The sequence below is a fragment of the Mesoplodon densirostris genome, chromosome 18 (genome assembly GCF_025265405.1).
Source record: "Mesoplodon densirostris isolate mMesDen1 chromosome 18, mMesDen1 primary haplotype, whole genome shotgun sequence".
In the NCBI taxonomy this organism is placed as follows: Eukaryota; Metazoa; Chordata; class Mammalia; order Artiodactyla; family Ziphiidae; genus Mesoplodon; species Mesoplodon densirostris.
The window spans coordinates 46073346-46099505 of NC_082678.1; the positions used below are offsets into that span (position 1 = coordinate 46073346).

General features: G+C 58.0%; 1 protein-coding gene across 1 annotated transcript in view; it reads right to left on the reverse strand.

Moving 5' to 3' along the window:
• Positions 1–884: 884 nt before the first annotated feature.
• The window catches only part of SPNS2 (SPNS lysolipid transporter 2, sphingosine-1-phosphate), a 34726-nt gene continuing 9450 nt past the window's right edge, over positions 885–26160 (reverse strand). The window contains exons 2-13 of the mRNA XM_060080569.1: positions 20607–20672; positions 12456–12592; positions 7112–7263; positions 6820–6886; positions 5347–5489; positions 4886–5038; positions 4578–4767; positions 4183–4248; positions 2237–2335; positions 1985–2148; positions 1509–1555; positions 885–941 (exon numbers count right to left, since the gene is read on the reverse strand). Of these exons, the coding sequence (XP_059936552.1) occupies positions 1513–1555; positions 1985–2148; positions 2237–2335; positions 4183–4248; positions 4578–4767; positions 4886–5038; positions 5347–5489; positions 6820–6886; positions 7112–7263; positions 12456–12592; positions 20607–20672 (1280 nt within the window). The 3' untranslated portion in view covers positions 885–941; positions 1509–1512. The remainder of the gene's footprint in view (positions 942–1508; positions 1556–1984; positions 2149–2236; positions 2336–4182; positions 4249–4577; positions 4768–4885; positions 5039–5346; positions 5490–6819; positions 6887–7111; positions 7264–12455; positions 12593–20606; positions 20673–26160) is intronic.

The following is a 26160-nucleotide window of genomic DNA, read 5'->3' on the forward strand; positions in this document are numbered from 1 at the left end:
AGGGCTGCTTCCTCTGACAGCCAGAGCCCTGGCTGCTGCCCCACAGATTCTGGGAATTGTCCCCTGGGCGCTGCCCCTGGAAAGGGCCCAGCCTGCGGGCCAGAGTCAGTTCCTGGCTTCTGGGGGGCGGGGGTGCTGTGGTGGATCCAAGGAGCCCTGTAGGCATGGGGAACCCCCAAAGGTCTCAGGCCTGGGGCACAGGCGGTGTGTAGCTGCCACCAGGGCCTTCACTCCTGGTGGTGCCAGCTCCCTGTCAGGACGGTCCCCCACCTGGGAGACCTCCGAGCTGACAGCCAGCCCCAGGCGGCAGAGACAGATGTCCTCCAGAGCGACCAGCCAGGCTGGGAAGCGCCTAGCAACTTGGGTGCGCTTCTCTGCCAGGTTGAGGCCAACGTCCAAGAGGTCAGAGGCGCAGCTGAAGGCTCTAGTCCTCACACACCAGGCCCTTCAGGGAGCCTCAGAGCCAGAAGTGCCGCCCTGAGGCTGGGGCCACCTCTTCTCTGTACAGTCCAGGGGTTGTCGTGTCTTCAAAGCTGCAGAGAGCACCTTGCCCAGCAAGCTGTGTGGGGAAGTCCAGCCCCCCGGCCCCAGAGTCTGGGGAGGGCAGAGACTGCCCCAGGATCACATAAACCGGGGACAAGCCAGCCTCTGCCCAAATACCCACAGTGGGCTGTCTTCTTCGTGGGCCCCAGGGCCCCTGCAGCCCAGACCCAGGCCTGGGGGTCTGTCCCAGGGTATGGTTCCAGCACACACAGCCTTCCAGGTTAGTTGAGGACACAGCTTCTTGGAGCCAAGGCCACTCAGCAGTCCCAGACCAGAGCCGGTGGGCACCCAGCTGTGGGTCACATGGGAAGCTTCGGGACAGCCCTACGGGGCCAGGGCGTCGGGGGACACCTCCCAGGCTAGGTAGGAGCAAGGGTTCTTCATTGTCCCAGTAGCACCTGGAGGGAGGGGGTCAGAGGTCAGGTGTGGAGCCCATTCCAGAGCTTCCCTCTTTCACGATCCTCCCTATGAGGAGAAACAGGCCTTTCTCTGGGCTCTGGTGGCAATGAAGGGTGTGGGTCTACTGGAGCCAAGGCGTGGGGCAGTGACCTTGGATTTCGCACTGCTGGTAAGCTGCAGCCCCCAGAGGAAGGTCAAAGTAGGAGTCAGGCCCTGGCACCTCTAGGAGGATTCAGGAGGACAGGATCCAGAACTGAGCAGGGAGTTCCTGGCCAGTCCCCACCCTGACCTATGCCCCCAGCCCTTCTGAGGAAGGAAGAGGGAGCTGATTTAGTGGAAGAGGGAACCTGCCCCCCTCCCATGGGTCCACTGGTCAATCCCGGCAACATTTCATGAGGAAGAGGACCAAACCCAGGGTCAGGATGTGCTCAGGTCGGAGGTGACGCAGGAGCTGCTCATGCTTCCAGAATACCCTTCCACGGCGAGCTGAGTGCTCCCCCTCCACTAACCCTGCCTCTTCCCTCCTGCAGGGAGTCTCACCCCCAGCCCCCCTGTCCCACACTCACTGCCTCAGACTTTCACAGATGCATGCGGCATCACCAGCTGGTTCACCCTGGGGGAGAGACGGGCGGGGGTCAAGGTGGCAGATCAGCGGGGGCCTGGCCCGGGCACTGCTCTGGCGCATCGCATCGCGGGGGCCGGCGGACCGGATGTGCTGGGCAGGGACCTCGTCAGCCCCAGGGGGAGGTGGGAGAGCCCAGGAGTGGGGAGAGGAGAGACGGAGAGAGAGAGGAGTAAAGAGAGGAGAAAGAAGTCAGAAAATGAGAGGGAAAAAGAAGGGGCGGAGCCCCAACCCTGAAAACCATTCATTCCGGAGACAAACCCGCCTAGAGCCACCACAAGAGCCCCGGGGCCACCATGGGCTCCCTCTCGTGATGGAGGCAGCATCTGGAGGCGGGGACCTTGTCAGCCAGATGACACCCCCCCACCCGCTTCCGCCTGTCCAAGCAGGCAGCAGGCCCACCCTCACCCCCCCACTCACTGCTGCTCAGCCTTGGCGCGGTCGCCGAGGAAGAAGAGCGCGGTGGCCAGGAAGAACATGCCGCCCAGGACCACGACGAAAGGGCAGAGCATGAGGGCGTAGCCCAGGCTCAGGAACTCCCAGAGCGGGGAGTCCTTGGTGCTCTGGCGGATCAGGTCGGAGATCTAGGGGACGAGGGGAGGGGGTGGCTGTTGGGGCGGGGCCACCTCCCAAAGCCCTGCGCCCCAGCCGCCCCCCGCCCCCAGTACTCACAAAGCCGATGAGGTAGGGGCTTCCGGCGTCCCCCAGCAGGTGGGAGGTGAAGCTCTGCAGGGCAACAGCGGTGGCCCGTCTGGTGGGGACGACCACACACTGTGCAAGAGGCGGCAGGTCAGAGGCCAGCGGAGTCGGCTGTGCCCACCTGGCCTCATCCCAGGGGTCACGGCACTTCTGAAGCTCCCATGGCCTCAGACTCACTCCTGCCCTGGAGTCTTGACGTGTTGCTCTCCTGGGCCCTCACCCCCTCCTCCCCAGCTCCTGAGAGCAGGCTGCCTTAGCGTGTGCACGTGGCCCTTGGCGGGGAGCCAAGTGCACCGGTCCCAGGGAAACCGACACCCCGGGGCACAGGGATCGCAGGTGGCAACCTGGCCTCAGTCTTGCCCTCACCTCCCCACAAGCTAAAGATCCATCTTGGTTTCACCTCCGTGGGGACCTGCCAAGGCCTGGGCTGGCTGGGATGGGTGATGGTGGTGAAGCAGGACCCTGCCTAGAAGAGCCTCCACTTTTACCCCGAGCACGGACTGCCAGAGCTGCTGGGCCCCCGGAACCTCCGCCAGACCAAGCAGGCCCTGACCCACAGGGGCTGCAGCTCCAAAGCTGGGCGGGCTAAGGTCAGACGGGCTGGTGGCAGAGGAGCAGGGGGCGGGCAGCAGCCACCTCAGCGGGTGCCCTGGACAGCCCCCTGCCCCCGAGCTCAGCTTCCTCATCTAGTCAGAGCCCCAGCCTTTGTGGACAGTCTGAGAGCAGCTAGTGCCCACCGGGCACCCAGTTACTGGGGGGGGAGGGGAGACCTGGATTGCATGGCCCCATTTCCAAGAATAATTAGTCACTTGGCTGTGACACTTAATAAAATGGGACATGATTTCCCTGGGGCCCAAACCCTGTCAGCATCTGGGGCTGCCCCTGGGGCTGGGGGCAGAGGAGGGGGTCCTGCCTACTGCCAAGGGCACTTGATTCAGGCAAGCTCACTCCAACCTTCACTCCCACATGTGCAGTGACCCCCACCTGGCACTGAGCTGAGTCAGACCTCCCGCCCATCACACCTTAGCCAGGGACTGGGTGAGGGGGGTGGGTGTTGGAGAGAGACCACCCCCGGCGAAGCACAGATACAGGGAAGCTCGGGCGGGGCCAGGCAGGCTTCCTGGAGGGGAGCTAGCAGGGGCCCGATGCCCAGGCAGACTGATCTAGGCTGACCCACATTCTGGCACCAAACCCCAAGTGCCCTGAAGGTGGCCCCATGAGGAGTCCTTCCTCCCCCTGGCCCCAGGGCCCACCCTGGCACCTCCCACCCTCGCCACTGCCGGTCCCGTGCATACCCTTCTCCCAATTCTCTCCCGATCCTGACGTGGAGGATCCCTGAGGACAGGACCAGCCAGCACCCCCTCCACCACCCCTGCCCCAGACTGCCGCTTGTTCTCGAGGCCACAGCCCCCTCCTGCTTCCTCCCAGGCTGCTCCCGTCCCGCCCAAGGACACAAGCCCCTGCCGCCGCTCAGATGGCTCTTTGTCCCTGGCCGCCTGGTCTGGAGCCCATTGTTGGCCCCGTGAAGACGGTCTCTGTCTGCCCAACCCAGCCACGGGCACTCGGGCAGGCGCGCCTGGAACCCGGGCTGAGCCGGGAGGGCAGAGTCCACGGGAGCTCAGACCCTGGGGGTGGAGCGCTGGCAGACAGCACCACTCCAGTGCCAGCCTGGCACTGCCAGCCTCCCGGCCACAAACCTGAGCCTCCAGACATCGCCCTCGGCACCCAGTCCCCACATCCTGCCCTTCTGCCTGCTCAGCCCTGATTCCAGGCCCTGCCCCGATGCAGACCCCCAAATCTCTGATCCCCTCTCCCCTCACAAGCCCGGCGAGCTCTCCCACCCCTTCACCCACCCTCCCCATCTGCCCCGAGAGGTCGAGAGGCCCCACTCAGCACGAGGCAACCTTGGCCTGCCTCACCATGAGGATGTCCGCCGTGATGGCCCAGTTAGAAAACAGCAGCGTCTCCCCTACAAAGATGCAGATCTGCCCGGGAGAGACCAGAGCAACCATCAGGGGGCGCTCTACCCGCCACTGGCCCCAGGCTGCTCCCTGCACCCTGGCTGCTGGCCGGGAGCCCCCAGAAGCCTCTCCCCGGCTCCTGGCGGTCAGGCGCACGGGGAATTTGTGGATTATCTACAGGCTTCAAGCCAGGCCCACTGCCCTGGACAGAGCAGGGGGAGACTGAGGACTGGAGCCTCGCCCTGGGGGAGCCTCCCCGTGGGGGGGGTCCTACCCCCCCGCCCCAAGTCAGACTGCATTTCCTCTTCCAGAGCCCAGCTCCCCCACCACCCTGGCACTCCCACCGCACTCACATAGGCCCCCACGATGCTGCTCTTGGCCGCCACGAAGATGAGGCAGATGAAGATGGCGGAGCCCAGCATACCCACAGCGCACACCAGCGGGTCAGCCCGCTGGGTCCGCAGGCGGCACCAGCGTGTGGCTCCTGCGCCCGTGACCACCCCGAGAAAACCCGTAAAGCAGGTGATGGCCCCAAAGATGAGGCTGCGGAGACAGAGGACGGTGTGGCACGGGTTAGGGGACAGGGCTGGGGTAGAGGGGCTGGCGGCCTCCCTCACCCCGCCGCCATCCCCGCCCGCCCACTGAGCCCGCCTGGCCGCACCTGTCCTTGGCCGCACAGGGCGGGCTGCTGCACGTCTCTGCTGCCTTCTGCACGACTTGGGCGCGGTGCAGGTAGAGCGGGATCCACATGCCCAGGGCCCCTGTGGCGAAGGACACGGCCGACGTGGCCAGGGAGGAGAAGACGTAGCTGCGGCTGGGGAGAGGCCGGGGCAGCAACACTGAGCAGGGGCCAGCATCCCCGCAGCTGGCAGGGTCAGGCCCAGGAGGCAGGCTTTCCTCCCTCACTCCTTCCCCCAGGGACAGAAGGCCTCAAATGCCTTGCCTACGGGCTCTGGGGGTGAGGGGGCTCTGGCTTCAGGGATCATAACCACTAGTGGCCCCAGCACTGTGGACAGGGAGTCTGGCCGAGCAGGCTGCGTGGGCCAGCCTGCAAGTTGGGGCCCTCTCATTTCGACGCCCCTCCCTCCCTCTTCCCACCGGACCCCTCCCAGCAGCACTCACTTGCGGATCAGGGCCTTCATGTCTCGGAGCCATGACGTCCGGGCCTTGAGCTGGCCCCCAAGCTGGTCAGCGTGGCCTCTCTTAGTGGCCGGGACCAGGACGAGGATGAGCGTTCCTGTGATCATGCCCAGGATGGGGGACACCTGGTGGGTCAGGGCGCACCAAGTTAGGACACCAGGGCCCAGGCGTCTTTGTCTCTGCTGCACCTGGAAGGGGGAGCAGGCCAGCCACGCCTTCTCTGGGCCCCGGGCTCCTCCTCTGGGCTAGTATCTGCCCAGCCTTCCTGACTGGGCAAAGCCACTGGGGGTGAGGCTAGCATATGGGGCTTGGGGGCTCAAAGCGGGCTGTGCCGACCAGGGGAAGGAGGGGAGAGAGGACTGAAAGTGACAGGGAGGGAGGGATGGTCAGATGGATGGAGGAGGGGGGACAGATGGCTGAATAGTCAGACAGGTGGATGGACGGACGGACGGACGGGCGGACGGGCGGGCGGATGGATGGTTGGATGGATAGATTGCTGGGTGGATGAATGAACACATGGAAGGAAAGGAGGATGGATGAGTGGATGGGTGATGGGTGACGAGTGATGGATGATGGGTGATCAATGGAACAGAAGGAAGACAGGTGGGCGGGCAGACATGGAATGATGACTGGGAGGAGAGTTCCTGGGGACTCTTGCCCCCCTCCCCGGGTCTGGGAAGGTTTCCCAGGCCAGCTCCTCACCCTGGTGGGGGTGGGGCACTGAGAAGGGACTGGCTGCGCATGAAGCTTCCGGCTAATATATCAGGTAGCTTATCCCGTGTGCGTTCCAGGAGAAGAGGCTCAGGAGCCCCTTTGGGTCTTCCCCGCATCCTGCCCAGTGTCGAGAACAGAATCTCCAAGGCCCCAGGCCTCTCTCCAGATGGAAAGGGCACATCTTGGGAGTCTGGATTCCAATATACCAGTTCCTCCACCAGCTCCTGAGAACAGGGAACTCTGTACCCACCCCCACCAGGCCTGGGAGCCCATGGTCTGCGGAGTTCCTCTCCATTTGCCGCCCCCCCATCAAAAAATTCCACGGAGGCTGCTTCCTTCCTGCTTTTGAGGAAAAAACACTTTGTCTTAAGCTTCCTCTCCTTCACAAGACTAGGGATCTCTGTTTCCTCTGATTGCACTGTCCTGGGGCCTTGGCAGACTTGTGCCGAATCCTCCTGCAGGACAGGAAGTGGCTCTAGACCCCGGGGCCCTCACACAGAGGTCTCGTCTCAGCCCCACCCCAGCACAGGGCCACAGCAGGAAGTGCCACCGTGAACGTGGAATTTCCTTCGTCCTCACAGACTGGGGCCCCTGAGTGGGGCGAGGCTGGCACCCTTCACACCTCCAAGTGAACTGATGGAGAAGAGCCCAGGCCCGCGAGGTGGGAAGCCTGGCGGCTGAGGCTCTGTCCCTGAATCTCTGGGTGACCCTGGGCAATGGCTGGTCTGGGGGTGTCCTTACCCGCAAGGCCCAGTGCCAGTCTCCGGCCACCTGCTTCACGCTGGAGCCGGTGATGTAGCCCAGGCCGCTGCAGAGAGGACGGGACGGTCAGGCAGGGATGGGCAGGGCGTCGGGGCAGGGGATATGCTCACCAGTCTAGGAGGCCCCCGCCCCCTCCCGCCGCCCCAGCCAGCCTGGGAGCTGGTCCAGGCGCTTCTCAAGGCTGCCTGCCCACGTATTTAGGTCACAGAGGGCCAAACTCCAGGGAGAGGGAGTGGTCAGAAATCCGAAGGGACCTGGCCCGGATCCTCACCTGCCCAGAGGGATGGCGAAGTAGAAGACAGACAGCATGAGCGTGCGCGTGTTCTTGGTGAAGAGGTCGCCGATGATGGTGGGCGCGATGGTGGAGTAGCTGGCCTCACCGATGCCCACCAGCCCGCGGGACAGGACCAGCAGCCAGAAGTGCTGTGGGGGAGGGCGGAGAGCGCTGGGGGGCCCGCCTGCTCCCCTGCCTGCGCATCCCTGCTCCCCGCTTTGCTCCCTACCGGGCGGCAGGGCCCAGGAGACAGGAGAGAGGGTGGAGCCCAAGCCCTGCCTCAGCAACGACTACACCCCAGGCTACACCCCAGGCCACTCGGGGCCTCAGTTCCTGCCTCTGAATAGTGGGTCGGACTGGGTCTAGCTGGCCCCGTGCTGGGATGGAGCTGGACTTTCAGGGGCTGAGAGTTGTAGGTTTGGCGGGGGACGTAAGCCTGTGTCTCCACTGCCACCCCAACCCATTGGGAGACTTCCTCCCTGGGTTCTGGCCCCATCTTGGGAGCCTCAAGCTGCCCCTACTCTGTGTCCCACCCCCTGACCAGGCAGCTGGGCTGACCCTGGCAGCACTGAGGACCCAGTGGAAATGGGGGGTGGGCAGGGCAGCCCAGTGGGCTCAGTGCCCCTCCCCCATACACACATCAAAGAGCAAAGCCCAGCTATGCTGGGAAGGGTGGGGCCATGCCAGCTGCCAGTGGTTCTACCCCTTTGATGTGGACCCAGCCCCTCCATCCCCCCAGCTGCCCAGGGCCTGAGCACCAAGCCTGGTCATTTTTCCCCGGCCCCACCCCGACCACCCATCCGGCCAGCACTGCCCACATCCAGCCCTCCTCTGGGTCTCCCTGTTTCTGCACATCTCTTTCCCGGCCCTCTCTCTGTGTCGCTGGTCCTGCCCATCCATCTCTGCGCCTCTCGTTTCCATAGTTCATTCGCTCTCTCACCCTCCATCTCTGAGTCTTCCTTCTCCTGGCCCCTTGCCTGTGCTTCTTTCCCTGAGAAGCATCAGCCCACAGCCTTTACCTATTTTTCTGTTGGGTTCTTTGTCTTTCTTGTATTGGTTTCTGTTAGCGTTTTATATATCATGGGAATTGACATTTATTAGATAGGTCACAAATATTTTCCATCATCTTTCTTTCCACTTTGTTTATGGGGAGTCTCATCGTACAGAAGCTTTATTTTGTGTTGTTCAATTTGATGCGGTCCAAGCTGTTGATTTTCCCTTAATGGCTTCTGGCTTTCACATCTTGCTCAAGAAGGCTAGTCCATGCCAGAATGATACAAAATATTCGTTTATCTTTTATGTTTGTTATATTTTAGAAAGAGAATGGGAGTGATTTCCTTATTCTCCTTCGTACAAGAGCAGGCAGATAAGACCTCTTTGACAAGGGATCTGATAGATTCCCCACTCCTCCCCCAGGAACTGGCTATCTTGTGCATTTGTCACGACTTCCTCTTTACCTTTGCCTGCACATACACGTACCAAGGAACAACATTTAGTGTCCCCTGTGTGCTCTCAAAAAATAAACATAAAAAGACAATCCCTGGGACTTCCCTGCTGGTCCGGTGGTTGAGAATCCACCTTCCAGTGCAGGGGACGCGGGTTCGGTCCCTGGTTGGGGGACTGGGAGCCCACATGCCGCAACTACTGAGCACGTGAGCCACAACCAGAGAGCAGCCCACGTGCCGCAACGAAGATTGTGCGTGCCGCAACTAAGACCTGACACAGCCAAAAGTAAAATAAATAAATAAATATTTTTTTTAAAAAAAGACCATTCCATGTGTCTTGTCCCACAACTTGATTTTTTTCCCTCATCTTTTGGAAACCCATTTCATCTGGTTAATATAGATCTAGTTCATTCATTTGCTGCTAAGAAGCTCATAGTATGAATATACCCCATTCTATCTGGGCGTCCCCCAAGTGGAGGTCATTTAGTTTCTCTTTTTTTTTTTCTATTACAAAACTTGCAGCAAACATCCTTATATGTACCTGTCACTTTGTGTCCACGAGCTGGAGTTTCTCCCTTCGGCATATACCCCCAAGTAGAAGGCTGGGCTGTGGGGTGTACACAGAATTTTACAAAATCCTGCCCCACTTTGCTCTCCAAAGAGGCTCTACCAATTTACACTCCCACTGGTAGCTTGAATAACACGTGGTATTGTCAGCCTTTTTAATTGCCGGCAACCTGATGGGTGTGAAATGGTAACTCACTGTTGTTTTAATTTGCAGGGCCCTGATTACTCAAGAAGCCGGGAACCGTCTCTTCCTACACATGTTGCCTTTTGGGGGATCTTCCCCTGGAGATGCCTGTCACTATCCTTTGCCCATTTTTTCTACCGGGTTGTTTGTCTTTTTCTTGTTGAATTATAGTTCTAGACTTTTATGGTTTGCTTTTTACTTTACTTTCACCTAGCTGGGATTTATTTTGAAGTATGGTTAGAAATACAGACCATCCTTTATCTTCCATCCAGATGGAGAGTCAATACTCCGAAAACTATTTATTTGAGATGCAACTTTCATCCTTCACTCAATTCCCATAGAAAGGACGACTCTGTTTCCTTGATCTCTTAGTTTACCCCTCTGCTGTTTTCATTAGAATAGCCATGTTTTGATAACTGATAGGACAAGAGCCCTTTCATTGTTGTTTTCACAATGTTCTTGGCTGTTCCTGGGCACTTTCTCCGCCAGATTTACTTCAGAATCACATTGCCAAGGTCCACCAAAAACCCCCATGGCACTCGGATTGTGACTGCAATGAACTCATAGATTAACTGGGGATGATCCGTCTGTTTCGCTCTCTGCCTCTGCTCATCTCTCCCCATCTCTCCCTTCCTTCCACACACCCAGGGTGGGGGCCAGCCTTGACATCGTGGTCCTGTACTCACTGGTCAATCCCAGAAGCAGCCCCAGAGGTCAGATGATGAGAAGCCTGGTCAGGGGCAGAACAAGACCCAGAGGGGGTCCAGAAGCTTCTTCTGGTCCAGTCCCCACTTTTGACTGTGGCCATCAGGCTCTACCTGACGTTCTAGGCCTGGGTTGTTTTTTTGTTTTTTGTTAATTTATTTTTGGCTGCATTGGGTCTTTGTTGCTGCACACGGGCTTTCTCTAGTTGCAGCTAGCAGGGGCTACTCTTCATTGTAGTGCGCGGGCTTCTCATTGTGGTGGCTTCTCTTGTTGCAGAGCACGGGCGCTAGGTGCACGGGCTTCAGTAGTTGTGGCTCGCAGGCTCAGTAGTTGTGGCTCGTGGGCTCTCGAGCGCAGGCTCAGTAGTTGTGGCGCACAGGCTTAGTTGCTCCGTGGCATGTGGGATCTTCCCGGACCAGGGCTCGAACCTGTGTCCCCTGCATTGGCAGGCAGATTCTTAACCACTACGCCACCAGGGAAGTCCTAGGCCTGGAGCTTATTACCTGGCCTGACCCTTCTCTATGAAGCTGCCCCATGAAGCAAACTTGTATCCCCCAAACCTGCCAGTTCTCTCTGCCCTCACCTGCAACCTCCTCTAGATCAGTGTAAATCTGACTCACCACTGCCCTTCTTCAGACTCTTCCAGGGTCCAGCACTTCCCTCAGGAGAAAGCTCAGGCCTTCCAACCTGGCATTCAAGGCTCTCCATGACATGGTCCCTGCCTTCCTTTCCAGCCAAAGCACTCTCCTCCTCAATCTATTAACACACTCCACCATTTCTGCCTCCATGGGGCTGCTCCCTCTGCCTGTGCTATCTTCACCAAAAGGCCTAACCTCCCTGTCTTGCCTGCCCAGCTCAACTGCCACCTCCTCCAGGAAGTCTTCCCTGACCACATGGATGTCAGAGACTGCTCTCTCTTCAGTGAGGACTTTCAGCACTTTGCTTATCTTGAAGGCTCTGAACATGGGAGCTCCTGTCACATCTTCCCATCCCCAGGCCTGGGTGCTCCCAAGGCCAGGGTCTCCTCCTTTGTCCCCTAGGCTGAACGCTCCCTGAAGGCAAATCCTGGTCTTCTCCCCCTCTTTTTTTTTTTTTTTTTTAAAGATTTAATTTTATTTATTTTGGGCTGCTTTGGGTCTTCATTGCTGTGTGCAGGCTTTCTCTAGTTGTGGCGAGCAGGAGCTACTCTTCATTATGGTGCGCGGGTTTCTCACTGTGGTGGTTTCTCTTGTTGCGGAGCACGGGCTCTAGGTGCGCAGATTTCATAGTTGCAGCACGCGGGCTCTAGAGCTCAGGCTCAGTAGTTGTGGCGCATGGGCTCAGTAGTTGCGGCATGCGGGCTCTAAAGTACAGGCTCAGTAGTTGCGGCACATGGGCTTAGTTGCTCCACGGCATGTGGGATCTTCCTGGACCAGGGCTCGAACCTGTGTCCCCTGCATTGGCAGGCGGATTCTCATCCACTGCGCCACCAGGGAAGTCCCTCCCCTTCTTCCTCTATCTCCCTCTATAGTAGCCATCATGTGATTGTCTGTCCTTTGCTTGAAGACCCCTAGTGACGGGACACTCACTACCTTTCAGAACAACATATCTCCTCATTGGAAGAAAGAACAGAAATAATGATTTGTTGAAACCTGCCATGGGTCAGGGTCTGGACATTCATGAGTTCAATTATTTCTCACAACCACCCTTCATACTAAGAAGTATTATCCCCAATTAAAGATGAGGAAACTGAGACTCAGAGAAGTTAAGTTTCTCCAGATCACAAAGCTGAGTGGACAACAGAATTGGGAAATTCAAATCCAGAACTGTGGGAGCCAAGTAAGAAACATCTTCCTTCCTGGGAATTCCCTGGCAGTCCAGTGGTTAGGACTCCACACTCTCATTGCTGAGGGCCTAGGTTCAATCCCTGGTTGGGGAACTAACATCCCACAAGCTGCACATTGTGGCCAAAAAAAACAAGAAAGAAAGATCTTCCTTACACTGATCTAATGTTTGTCTCCCTAGGACTTTGACCCAGGGAGTTGGCTGATGGTCGGACAAAGAGCAAACTGTGTGAGGCCTAGAGAAGGGTAGTGATGTATCTAGGGTCACACAGCAAGATGATGGCAGAGCCAGAACTAGAACCCAAGGGTCCTGACTCCTTGGCCAGACTTGCCCCCCGATCCTTGCATCCTCTCCAAATCAGAAGCAGCTCAGAGAGAGTCAGGATGCCATACAGGGCTGTGAGTCCCTCAGTTCAAGGCCAGCACGGGGAAAGCCCAATCGGTAGGGCCAGTGTATAGAAGTACCCAAAGACCCCCCTCATCCCACCATACTTGGACCCAACGGGCTGGAACCCCAGTCTAGACTAGGTCAGTCAGACTTGCCACCGGCTGGAGGAACCAGGACACACGGACGGGATGAGCAGGAATGCCGGGTGGAAAGCCCGGGCAGGCCTTACCTGCTGCGGGATGAAGGAGCTGGAGAACGTGACGGCCGACCAGAAGAAAATCCCACAGCTGAGGATCACTTTCCTGTTGAAGCGGTCACCCAGGTAGCCAAAGATGGGGGCAGCCACCATGAAGCTGCAGATGAACACTGCGTGGGGAGAGGAGAGCCGCAGGTGTGGCACACGGGTCTCATGGCTGAGCCCACCCGCCCAGACCACCCAGCGAGAGGCCAAGTGCCTGCTGAGGAAGCAGCCGCTGCCTGAGAGGGGCAACCTCGGCCAGACCTGGGCCCTGGGGAGGCGGGACAGGCCTCTGGGTTAGGAGACTCCACGACCCCATCCTCTTCAACGCCCAGGGGCAGGTGAACCCTTCGGGTACTTTTTAAAAGAGTAAAGATTATTCACTGAACATTTTCTACTTGTCAGGGGCTGAGCTAGGGGCTCACCACACAGCATCTTGTGTATCTTTCCGACCCCCATCCCACCTCACAGATGGGGAGACACTCAGAGAGAAGTGACTTGCCTAAGGCCCCACCGGTAGTAAATGTCCCAGTGGGGATTTGACCCCCTGTCTGACTCCAGAGCCAGTGTCCCTTATACTTTGCCATGCTACTCTCCTTATTATACTTGAAAAAGAGGTTCAGAGAGGGAAAGGGACCTACCCAAGGTCACACAGCAAATTGGGACAGAACTGGACCTGGAAACCCCAGTCTCATACCTGCCAGATCACACAGCCACCCTCACTCCCAGCAGACTGCAGAGACTTTCCTGACATTTGGAAACATTGTCATTCATTTGTTCATTCATTCATTCATTCACTCATTCATTCATCCATCCTTTCATCCATTCAACAAAGACCAAAATTCCTAGACTCTTGGAGTTTTCATTCTAGTGAGAAACAATGAAATAAAAAATATAGTATGTCAAGGGGTGACACATGCTAAGGAGGGAAAAAGGGCAGAAACAGGAGATAGGAAAAGTGTGTGAGAAAAAGAAAACAGATGTTACAATTTTAAATAGAAAGGTCAGAGGTGACATTTCAGCAAAGACCTGGAGGAGATGAGGAGACAAATCATGCAAATATTGGGTTGAGAACAGCAAGTGCAAAGGCCCTGGGGCAGGAATGTGCTTAGCATATTTGTGGAACAACAAATAGACCAGAGTGGCTGGAGCAGAGGGACCCTGGGGCAAAGGCCAGATGGGGTAGGGCCTTGTGGCTCACTGTGGTGACTGTGGCTTCTACGGGTGAGAAAGGAAAACACCAGAGGATGCTGAGCAGAGGAGTGATGTGACCTGGTTTTGTTCTTCCAGAACAATAGAGCAGCAGAGTCTTAGAGGACCCTGTGGGGATGGCACTACCAGTATGGGAGGGGACTTCGAGGTCCCAGGGGGGATAAAGAGTCCAGCAACGCAGGGTAGTTGCTAGGTCATGCGGTGAGGCAGCCCCTGATTCCTCCTCCTGGAAGGCAATCCCACAGCTGACGGGCAGATGGCCAGACAAAGGCCGGGTGGGCAGATAAGGCGGCCGGCCAAGCTAAACATTCACAGGGTCTGGCTGTTCCCTCACAGACCTGAGCCCCTAGGAGAAGAGACAGAGGAAGGGGAGGAAGGAGGCAAGGAGGGGAGAGCAGGCTGGGCTGGTGCAGCGCGACCGTCCCTCACTTATCCCAGGGAGCAGGACGGTGAGCGTGTAGGGGTGTGGGGGGCAATCTCTTAATCCCAACTGCGTGATTGGGGCCTCGGGCAGAATCAGCAGAGAGGTGCACAAATCTGGGCACCAGAGACGCAGTGCCTGGTCTTGAGTTCAGCTCTATTCCTTCCCAGCTGGGTGACCTTGGGAAGGTCACAACCTCTCTGTCGCTCAATTCAGTGGTGTGCTGATAAATGTTTAGCAACTGGCTCTCCAAAAATGAGGCAGGGGGCGGGAGCCCTGATGTGTAGTGTTTGCCCCTTTTCATGGTGCAAATACTCCCACCATGGCCTGATTTCAAGCTACCAGTGTGATGTCACTAATCAGAGTTGGGAAGAGAGATGCAGTCACAGAGTTGTACATAGAGTATTTCTACCACCTAGATCCAACAGACATAAATAACCTTAAGAAAGTAAATAGTGAAAGGTAGCAAAATAATTAGGGGGTGATGAATTCTGAGTGTTTATTACCTTTGGGTTTTTTTTTTAATAGCTCTTTGGAGTATAATTATACAAAGTATAATTGTATAATTGCATCACAATACTGTGTTTCTGTTGCACAGCAAAGCGAATCGGCCATGTGCATACACATGTCCCCATATCCCCTCCCTCTTGAGTCTCCCTCCCACCTTCCCTATCCCACCCCTCTAGGTCATCACGAAGCACCAAGCCGATCTCCCTGTACTATGCTGTGATTTGTTTAATTGTAAGTTTATATAATTTAGTTTGTAATAACGGTTGTGCTTAACAACCAGCTCACACAATTCCTGAAAATTTAACAATCAACTCCCATGAACCTAAGCCACCTTCAGCGCGCCAACTTCCTCATCTGTAAAATGAAGATAAAAATAGCAATTCCCTGCTTGCTCTGAGCCCTGGATGAGATAATGTGTAAGGTGCTTAATGCCAGGCCCTGCCCATGCCCAGAGTGGGTCAGCCTTGGTCAACACTGGGCCCTTGTTTAGATCAGTCAAGGTAGAAATTATTTCCTCTTATCTAGAAAAAGAATTTTTCCTGCTGGGTCTGTCTCCCAGGACCTGCCTGAGATCAGACCAGGATATGGGCTGGAAAGAGATTTCAGTCTCATCAGGACTTACACATGTTAGGGGAGAAGGAAGAATTGTTCCCTCTATGCCTGTCTGTATTAGGTAAGGAGTGGGAAGAATCAGAATAGGAGTTGCCCCCCTGTCTGGCCAAGGAGCAGACCCTGGCCATGGGTTGCCCAGCTTAAAGAGTTAAAATGCCAGGGAACCAGCAAGGAGGGCCAAATCCTACCAAGACAATGAAGGGAGGCTTCATAGAAGCAGTGATGGCGGAGCAGGGCACTGAAGGCTGCATAGGAGTTCACCGTGATGATACTACTTAAAATCAAGTATACTAAAATATAAATTACAAATCTTATAAGACTGTATAATGGTTAATGAGGCATAATGCTTATTGTTAATAATAATTGCAGTTACCGTTCATGGAGCATTTACTACAGGCAAGGCCCAGGGATGTGCCCTGGACATAAGCACAGATGATCTCATTTGATTCTCCCTATTATCTTCATCTTACAGAGGACACAGTAGAGGCTAAAAGGAGTGACATCACACAGCTCGTGTGGGGCTAAGCCAGAATTTATACCCCAATTTGACTCCAGAGTCCTTGCTCTAAATCACACCACAGGCGGCCAGGCTGGGAAGGCGGAAGATCCCAGCTGATGTTCCAAAGGTCACAGAAGGTTCAGGGTGTGTCGGGGACAGCAGGAAGACGCATGAGGCTGCGGGCTGGGAAGGTGATCGAGGGAGGAAGCAGTGGGAGATGAGAGCACTGAGGGAGATGGGGCCCTAACCCTAGTGCCAGGTTTGGTGTTAGTTAGAGGGCAGTAGAGATCCACAGCACACTGTTCTCCCCCTTCAAGGAGGAGCACTGGCCAAGCCCCCACTGGGTGGGTGCAGAGGGGCTGAAGGAGGTGAGCCAGGCCTCAGCCAGACCTCAGCCATCCTGGTCCATCCCTATCCTCCTGTCCACAGCAGAAGCGGAAGGCAGCCCCCCCTAGTGCTTTCCCCGCTGGCTTTCTGCCTGCTCTTCTGGGTGGGCAGAGGCACCTGGGACTTCAGATGGACTCCTGCTGGGGTAGCCACACCCCATCCCCACCCCTGTCCTGCCAAAGGTCACCAAGTGCCAATCTGAGTTTTACCGTCTGTCCCATTGTACAGCTGGGGCCACTGGAAGGTGGAAGAACTTGCCCAAGATGACACAGCAACCCTCCCGACCCTGGACTCTCTTGTCTCTCAGGGCCTTTCCCTTGGGGACAAGGGAATCCAAGGTCAGCAGGGAGACACAATCCATCTTTCCAGCCCTCACTTCTGCTCTGGGGAGCCAAGAGAAAGGGCCTCTCCCGGCCCTCAGGGTTGTCACAGGCCAGCAGAGAGGGCTGAACACAACTAGGTAGGGCCTGGAGGGAAAAAAATTCCTGGCAGAAGGAACAGCACAGGGGCTTCCCTGGTGGCGTGGTGGTTAAGAATCCACCTGCCAATGCAGGGGACACAGGTTCGAGCCCTGGTCCGGGAAGATCCCACATGCCACAGAGCAACTAAGCCCGTGCGCCACAACTACCGAGCCTGCGCTCTAGAGCCCGCAAGCCACAACTACTGAGCCCACGTGCCACAACTACTGAAGCCCGTGTGCCTAGAGCCCGTGTGCCTAGAGCCCGTGCTCCGCAGCAAGAGAAGCCACCGCAATGAGAAGCCCGTGCACCACAACGAAGAGTAGCCACCACTCGCCGCGAGAAAGCCAGCGCACAGCAACGAAGACCCAATGCAGCCAATTAATTAATTAATTAATTAAAAATTAAAAAAAAAGGCAACAGCACAGGCAAAGGCCTAGACGGGTGACCCATGTCCCAGATGGGGGCGCAGACCCTTCTCCAGCCAGCAGGAAGCTCCGCTGAAAATAAAGACCAGCCCGGCCTAGAAGCTTCCTGGGCTCAGCACCCACAACCCCACAGTCTTTGTCTGGTTGAGGAGAGCTTTCTGGGCAGACTGGCTGCCCCACCCCTGGTCTCAGCAGGGCCAGCTTTCCCGGCACGAGGACATCCTGTGGTCGGGGTGTGGGGAAGCCCTCCGTCAGCTCACGTGTGCTGAGCCCACAGGTCTGGGACAATGGAGCCGCGGGCAGGGAGCCAGGGCAGGGGGCAGGGCCCCGGAGGGCCGAGTGGGAGGAGTCAGAGCCCCTGGCTCACCCGGAGAAGCTGGGGCTGAGCCTCACTCCCTCCTCTGCAAGATGGGTGATGCGCCCCTCCTCACAGGGCCGGCAGGGGGTCATCCAGGAGACAGGGCTTGGGCAGCATCCCTGAGGCGCCACCCACCTCTCATGGTGCTGGCTGAAGGCCTGCTCCGGTGGGCCTGCCGAGGAGGCCAGCACCCAAAGCTTGAAACGACTCCCACTGAGAGTTCTGCGCCCCTGCAGGCAGCCCCCAGACCACCTGCACTGCGAACCCACGGAGCTGCTGAGAAGGCGGCCCTGGAGCAGAAGCGGGTGAGGTCTGCACTGGGGGAGCCCTGAGCCCCCAGACTGTGGCCTTGGAGCCCATGTCCAGCCCCACCTCAGCCTGGGCTGAACCAGGGCTATTTTTACAAAGTCCGGATCCGGCCAACTTGTTATTTGGAGGAGACTCGCCATCCTCCACATCCTGTGGGCAGGGAGGGTGCTCGGGCAGGCGTGGGGTGGGTGGGGTCAGGCTCTGCCCGAGCACCCTCCCTGCCCACAGGATGGGGAGGATGGAGGCGCAGGCCGGCAGGATGATGGGGAGGACCCAGAACAGCCGGCCCCATCGGTACCTGGAAGCCCACCAGACTCAGAGCCCCTACGGGAAGAATGGGAACTGCTCCACCTTCAAACTCCGCTCAGAATATAAACCCTACGTTGGCCACTGAGGCCTCAGGGAGGGAGGTTCTCGGGCCTCCCTGCTAACAGGAGGGTCCTGCGGGGAGAGCCACCGGGGCCGCCCAGCTCTGCCTTCAGAACCTGAGTCTCTGTCGAAGCGGGAGGATATTGCCAGGCCGGCCACAGTGAGGAGGGAGCAAGGCCAGAAGGAGACTCAGCCCCAAAGCACAGGCGCTGTCTGGTTTCAGTCTGAGCTGGCTCTTCCTCTGTCCCCCCTCTCCCCCTGCCCCCGCCCCCCCATCCTGACACTTCCTTGTGATGCCACGAACCCCAGCCCTGAGTTGGTCCCGAGGGGAAACAGCAGGGGCAGGCCCAGGCCGAACTCTCAGCCACCCCACGCACCACCCCCATCCCTGTCTCCTGGCCCAGCAGCTCCTGGTGCCCACACATAAGCAGGCATCCCAGCTGTCAGCCCTGGCCCTTTGATCTGGGCAAGCAGCAACACCTGGCTCTGACCTTATCAGAGAAGAGCCAGGTGCCTGAGGCTGAGGCCAATCAGGTGACTTGCCTGGTAGCCCATTGAGTCACATCCTGGTCTAGCCCACCTGGCTTCTTGGCTCAGTTGGCCAGAGAGGCAAGGACACTCTGGGGAGCCATTCCGGCTGTGCCCAGGGTAGGTGGTAGGGTGAGGGCCACAGAATAATGACTAGAGGGTCTCGGAGAGCGCTGGGAACTCTCACCATGGCCCAGAGGCACCCAGCCCGAGAACACTGAGATGCCAGACACTCAGACGCCTGGGATAAGCCTCACCAATCCAGCGGCCATCTGTGCCCCCATCCCGCGCCAAGAGGACCTCGTACGCACAAGTCCCAATGCCAGGCCTGCCACTCTCTCACCATGAGACCTTAAACAAGTCATTTCCCCTCTCTTGACCTCTGTCCTTCCATTTGGAAAGTGAAGCTGACCAAAGGGGGCTTGTAGGAGGAAGACTCAAACAAGATGATGCTGTGGAGGATGTATCCCCCTCCGGCCAGGTCGCCAGGGATAAGGAGGACACAGCCTGGGACACAATCGAGGCAGCGCTATGACCCTCGCATCCCTCCCACCCGCTCCCTGGGCGGCTGCACTGGCCCTGACCTCGATCAGTGGGAGTCGAATGGAGGAGGCCAGAGCAGATCAGTCAGCAACGCCAAGAGCAGGAGGGGGATGAGGCTCGGGCTGGGTCCCCAGTGACTCAGGGGCCACGGAGGAGGGGGATGGGCAGCCAGGCTCCCTCCCGCCCTGCCCTCACCACTCGGCAGCCTGATCCCTCCCACACTTCCATCCGGCTTGAACTCTGTCTCTCCAGCTGTAAGTGCTGGTCACTGCATTGCACGGAGCCCGGGAGGCTGGAGGAACCTGTCCCGGGCCCCGGGGCAGGATGACTTGCTCTGACCTAGCCAGGGAGGCCAAGCAAGGGGGGCGGGGGGAGGAGCCATCAGAGGGGCTTGGGCTCACATCCCGGGTGGAGGTGATGTCTGCAGGGGCAGGGACCTGGGCGCCCTTAGGAGGAGCTGGACGGCACAGCCTTGCCCTAGTCCTAGCTCGGTGAATTCTCACGTATTTGGGCTGAGCCCTGGAGCTTTCATCTCCCCTCTCTGAGCCCCAGAGGCCCCATCTGGGACATGAGGATGGGCAGTGAGCCTAGCTGAATGGCTGTGGCTCAAGGAGGCCGTGGAGACCTGGTACAGTGCGTGGTGGAATGCCACCCAGACGGGTCAGGCAGGCTCCTGGACAGAGCCAGCCCCCCCGCCCCTCCCTCCCAGGGGAGCCCGGGAGGGGACGGGGTTCCCAGAGTGGAATGCAGACCATGCACCTTCGCAGCCACATCTAACTGGGCCTCACAGCCAGATGGACTCCAGGACCAAGGGGAAATCAGGGCCAAGGGAGCTGGCCAAACAGCAAGGTCAGGGCCGAGTCAGAACTAGCCCTGGGATGTAATACTGGCTCTGAGTCTCTGCCCAGGCCTGAGAGTCCTGCAGAGGGCACAGCCGGCAGGGCCACAGCCAGTGGAGGGCCAGGAGCTCAGGTCCTACAGGACTACACAGCAGGCAGGGCAGCCACAAGGTTGACATGGACCCTGGAGGGAGGGGCAGAGGTTGGAGTAAATGCTTAATCACCTGCCACGCTGCCCTGGCCCAGGGGGGCTCGGGCCCTGCCTCTCCACCAGTCCCAAGGCTGGGCCCCGGGGGTTGAGGGGCCGAGAACCTCAAGACCAGGGCTGGTCTGGGACCCCGGTTCTCAGGCTCCTGCCCTGGGTTTGCGAGAGGCTCTGGGGCTGACCAGCTGGAGTTTCCTGTTTTGGCATCTGAGAGGTGATTCCCAGGTTGCCTGCATTCCTGTATCTCACCCACAGGCCCTCAGGGCAGGTGTTATTTGCTTTGTTTCACAAGAATAGAAGCAGAGGCTCGGGGAAGTGGTGCCTTTTGTGAGTGGCAACAGGTGGGATTTGGACACAAAACTCACCCTCTTTCCAGCGACTCAGGGCCAAGGAAGAGACAGGCAGGGAATCCCCACCAGGTATTAGAAAGCAGGAGGGGGGCCAGGGCGGGAGGTGGGCCTCACCTGACTGCAGCAAGCCGGCGCCTCGGTCCTTGACCCCAAAGTGCTGCTGGATGTCCAGAAGGACACCTGGGAGGAGAAGACAGAGGGTGCTTACTGGCGACGCCCGACGCCTGGGTGCCCCCATTCGCACGCCCCGCCTAGGCGACCCTCAGCCCCAGCCCAGCCCTCTTTCCACCTTGCAGGGCCCAGCCTGGCCCCATCTACAGAACTCCACCCTGCCGAGTTTAGCCAGGCCACTAGAAGCCTTGGAGGCCAAGCTTCTACCCTGAGGTGCTCACACTGGGGATAGGACCACATCCCCTCACTCGGCCAGTGTGGGGTCCAAGGCGCAGACAGGCGAGGCTCCTCCATGGTTACTCGGCCCAGTGGGGCAGCCAAGCCTCCTACCAGCCTGGGCCTCTTGCCCATCTGCAGCTCAGCCCCGGACTAAGTGCTGGGACCCCAGACGTGGACCCTGCCGTCAGGGGAGACCACTAAGCCCACAGCCCGGAGAGTGGGTGGGCAGCCACTGAAAGCTGCAGGAGAAGCCCCCTGGCCAAGGGGAGGGCGGAGAGGGCTCACAGGCAACACACACACCCGCTCACCTGCACGTGTGCACAAACATGTGCTCCCCCAGCTGTCCTCAGGACAAAAACCAGGACTCCCAATTTTCTGATGCAGGAGCCCAGAGGCAGAGGGAAGCAGGCGGGGCTCCCGGCCTGCTTTCCTCGGGGAAGCGGAGCCCTCGAGGCCACGTCTGCCCTTCTCCCAACTCCCAGCCACCCCTGCGCTCTCGCTCTTGTTAGGGCTTTTTACATCAAAGCGGAGGCAGCAACCAGAACAACTAGAAACGATCGACAGCTGTGGACAGACCCAGCCGTGGTTGTATAGAGGCCAGCAACTGCCCAGCCCCCTCTGACCTCGTGCAGCCCTCAACCAGGGCTCCTGGGTAAGCCCAACCCCCAGCCCCACAGCTCCCAGGGCCCCTGCCTCAGCTTATCTGAGGACAGCAGGAGGCTGGGCCACAGGCCAGAGTCCCCCTGACCCCTGCACGTATGCACTGAGAAGGAAGAGGGGAGAAAGGAGACAGGGCCTGTCTCAGGAGCTCCCCATGCAGGGGACAGAGGAAGGGACCAGGACCCTGCCTTCGGGGGACTCCCAGAACTATTCCACACAATGATGATGATGATGTCAGCATTTAAAAGGATGATGGTTTGTATGATTGAGCATTAAGTGCTTCATTAGTTTGACCCTCACACAACCCTATGAGGCTGGTACTGTCATCTCACTGGATAGATGAGGAAACTGAGGCACAGAAGGGTTAAGCCACATGTTCAAAGTCACACAACAGGGAAATGGGTGAAAGTGGAATCTCCAAACACAGTACGAGGGTCCCGTCCAGTGGCTGGGGCTGGGGAAAAAGCCACTGTCCCCCCACCCAAGACCCAGGCATGGGATGCTGAGGGATTTCCTGTTCTAGCAGCCCGACAGCCAAGAGCAGCTGGTCTCCTCCTTGTTAATATCCAGAGTGGATTCACCATAATTACCCATAATGAAGAGGCTGTGTGAGACCCAGCTAATGACTTAATAACCAGGGCGGGCTGTGACTTTACCTTGAAGGCAGAAACCAGGGGCCGGTCCTGGGCCTGTGGATGGCAGGTCCACCAAGTGGGATCTCCGAGGTGCCCCGACCCGGCCTCAGAGGCCCTGAGTTCGATGAGGCCCTGTGGGTGGCATGGCTGGGCCCGACCTTGGGGAACCACCCACGCTCACCTCCCGGCCTCACAGCCCACTCCCAGTCCTGAGCCAGGGCCTCTGTAGCCTCCTGATCCAATCACATCCCTCTCTTACAGAATCACCTTCACCTGTGGCTCCCCTGCCTTCAGCAGGCCGTGGGGCTGCAGGTTCAGCCCCGCCAACCCCACCCTCCAGCCTCACTTCTCAGGACACCACCCCGCACCCCATACCCTAGCCACCCCAAACTACTCCTGGGCCCCTGACTACACACACTCCCTCTTCTTACCCTGGTGCGATTTTGTTGGCTGAGCTAATTCTTGCCATACCTTCAAGACTAGTTTAGATGCCTCCTCTTCTGGGAAGTCTTCCCTAATTTCTCCCCCTCCCACCACCCTCCATAAGCTAGTTGCCCCCACTCTCCCCTGTCCATCCTTGTTTTAACACTTGTCACACTAGGATTAGTTTGTTCTACAGAGAAGACAGAGAGGGACACGGATATGAGCTCCTCGGATCCACTGTGGCCGGGAGCAAAGAGCCACTCGTTGCTGGTTCCTGCTAAGTTCCAGGTACTCCGTGAGGCTCTACAGAGGGTATTTCTATCCCTGCTACCCAGGCTTATCTATGACTATCATCCCCATTTTACATATGAGGAAACTGAGGCTCCAAGAAATGAAATAACTTGTCATACAGCACATAAGATGTCAGGGGTGAGATTTGAAACCGGGTCTATTATCAAAAACCAAAGCTTGTTTTTCTGCCACAAGCCTCTGCGTGGTTCACTCTTGCCCCCCAGCCCGGGGTCCGGCACACAGTGACTGTTTGTGCCGTGGATGCACAGGTGGATGGGCGGGGGTCTGCCTCACCCCCCACTAGATCAGGAGCCCCGTGAGAGCTGGGACCATGGCAAGTCATCTCCAGAACCCAGGACAGGGACCATCACAATTTAGGCGTTGGGTAGACGGAAGGATGGATACAGTCAGGAGATGGTAGGAGGGTAAAAGTCCCCCTGGGCCCTGCACTGTGGGTCCCCACCCACGGCCCAGAGGAGGGCGTGGATCTGCAGCAACCACAGGCCCACTTTCTGGGAGGGAGGCCATATCAAAATGGTCATCATAAAGGTGGCATGGGGGCCTCCCTGGTGGCGCAAGTGGTTGAGAGTCCGCCTGCCGATGCAGGGGATACGGGTTCGTGCCCCGGTCTGGGAGGATCCCATATGCCGCGGAGCGGCTGGGCCCGTGAGCCATGGCCGCTGAGCCTGCGCGTCCGGAGCCTGCGCGTCCGGAGCCTGTGCTCCGCGACGGGGGAGGCCACAACAGTGAGAGGCCCGCATACCGCAAAAAAAAAAAAAAAAAAAAAAAAGGTGGCATGGGTCCACAGCAAATCAAAACACTCTTGCTTCCTCCCCAAGGCACATCCTAGCCATCTGACTGGACGCACTCCCCCAACCATGACTTTAAGGGCCAGCATTTGCCTCTGCCTCCAGGAAGCCTTCCTTTTTTTTTGTTTTTAAGATTTTTTTTTTTTTTGATGCGAACCATTTTCAAAGCCTTCACTGAACTTGCTACAACACTGCCTCTGTTCCATACTTTGGTTCCTTGGCCCTGCAGCATGTGGGATCCCAGCTCCCCGACCAGGCCTCCAACCCATACCCCCTGCATTGGAAGGTTAAGTCCCAACCACTGGACTGCCAGGGAAGTCCCAGGAAGCCTTCCTTGACTTCCTCGACTGAACAGAGTTCCTCGTAAGGGGGAGGCATATTTCACCATACCCAGATGGGCATCCAGGGTCCCTGGGAACTCCTGAGCAGTCTAGACACCAAGGCGCGGGCAGCTTTGGATGTCCCCACCCCAGTACCCCCCGGCAACCCAGTCTTGGGTCCAAGGCCTGAGCTCCAGGCAGAAGGCCAGAGAAACCCTTCCAGGGAACAGGGCCTCATACAGGCCGTAAGACCCTAGGTCAGGCCCTGCCTGAGCCTTTCTCGGTTGTTTTCCCTCTTCAAGGCCTGCCAAGGGCCGTGGCTGCAGGCGGGTGAGACCCCACTGGCCACGGGCACGGGGAGCGTGTGTCACAGCAGCCCGAACCGTTGCCTCAGATTTTCCTCTGGGCTCCAGGCAGGCTTGGACCCACACCCCCCCGCCCTTCCTCACCACAGCCTTATTTTTAGCCTCTTTCCTGGAGGCTGAGGTTTAGCGGGTCACAGGACGGGCCTCACGCCCAGGAGCTCAGACCACGCCCACTCCACCAGCCCCACCAGCCCGGGGTGGGCGAGGCGGGGCTCCCACCACACCCACAGCCCCGCTCTGTCCCACGGCCACAGCTCCCGATCCAGGCCTCTCCAGGCAGTCGCCCCAAATCCACAGCCACATCGTCCTCTGCCCACAGGGTCCTCCTCCCTGAGCCAAGAAAACATTCTGGAAAAGCAGGAGCACCTGAATTTTCTTACCCATTGACCCTAAGTACACCCCTCTCAAGCCTCCAAGGGGCTCTCCTCCTGTCCAAGGCCAACTGCCCCTCCTGCCCCCTGGATAGCTGGCCCGGGTCAGCCGCTGCGTGAGCCGTGCTTTCAGCATCTCCCTTACTCCTGTCTCCTGCACATCAGCGCACAAACGTGCTCGCCCCTCTCTCACCCTGGTGGTAAAAACAGTCCGGCCTCATCCCCCCTGCCAGCCGCTCTGTCTCTCTCACCCCTTCACAGCTGAAGTTTTTTGTTTTTTTTTTTTTAGTTCCCTGACCAGGGATTGAACCCAGGCCATGTCAGTGAAAGCACCGAGTCCTAACCACTGGACCGCTGGGAATTCCCACAGCTGAGGTTCTTAAAAGAGTTCTCACCCCTCCCCAACTCGATGTCCTCATCTCCATCCCCCCCCTGAAGCCAACTGCCTTCTGGTGGTTCAACCCCACAGGCTCTATCATCTCTCAGCATCCCAGCCACCTGGACCCCGACTCCACGGCTCCACCACCTACCTGGTCCACTCCCCAGACCAGACACCTGGGAGTCGACCATGACACCCCCCTTGCCTCCCATGAATGGGCCCCAACGATTCTCTCTCTCCTTCACCAACTGCCTCCTCCCTGGACTCCCTGCCTCCAGCCTCTACTAGCCCATCCAGCATCCCTCCTGCAGCCTGATCACACAAGCACTTATCAACTTCCTATTAAGTCCTGGGCTGGGGTTTCAGAGACCACAAGACAATCTCTGGACTCAAGGAGCTAAGGCTGTGTCACAGTGGTTGTCAACTCTGGCTAGGGCCCAGAGTCACCCACGAGGTCTTCAAAATCCACTGGCCCAGGTCCCTGGTTCAGTAATACTACTGCTAACAACAATAATATGGGTGTTAACGTGTACTGAGTGCTTACTACACACCAGACACTGTTCTGAGAGTGTAACCAAATTAGGTCATTGAGGGTGGCTGCCCAGTAGAGCTTAGTGGCTCCCTATTGCCACCCAAATTAAGCCCAGACTTCTAGCATTTGAGGCCTCCGTGATCCAGGTCTGCACAATCACCCTGTCTAGAAGCCAGAGCCAGGAATCTATTAACACTCTGCCCAGGTGATTGGAAACCACTGGCCTGGCTGGTCTGAAGCCCCTGTGACTCAGATATCATGGCCCACAGGCCTCCAAGCCTTGACAGTAGCCATGCCCTCTTCCTGGACTGTTCATCCCCACCTGCTAAGATCCACCTCATCCAGGGCCCAGATCCAAGGTCATGTCTATCAGGGTGCTGCACCCAACTCCCTCCTTTGGGGCTCTTGTTGAGGAGGTGCCTGTAACTTTGAAGGCACCCCCAGAGCTGGATGGAATCTGGCCCGACTCACCCATCTGGCTGGTCACAGATAC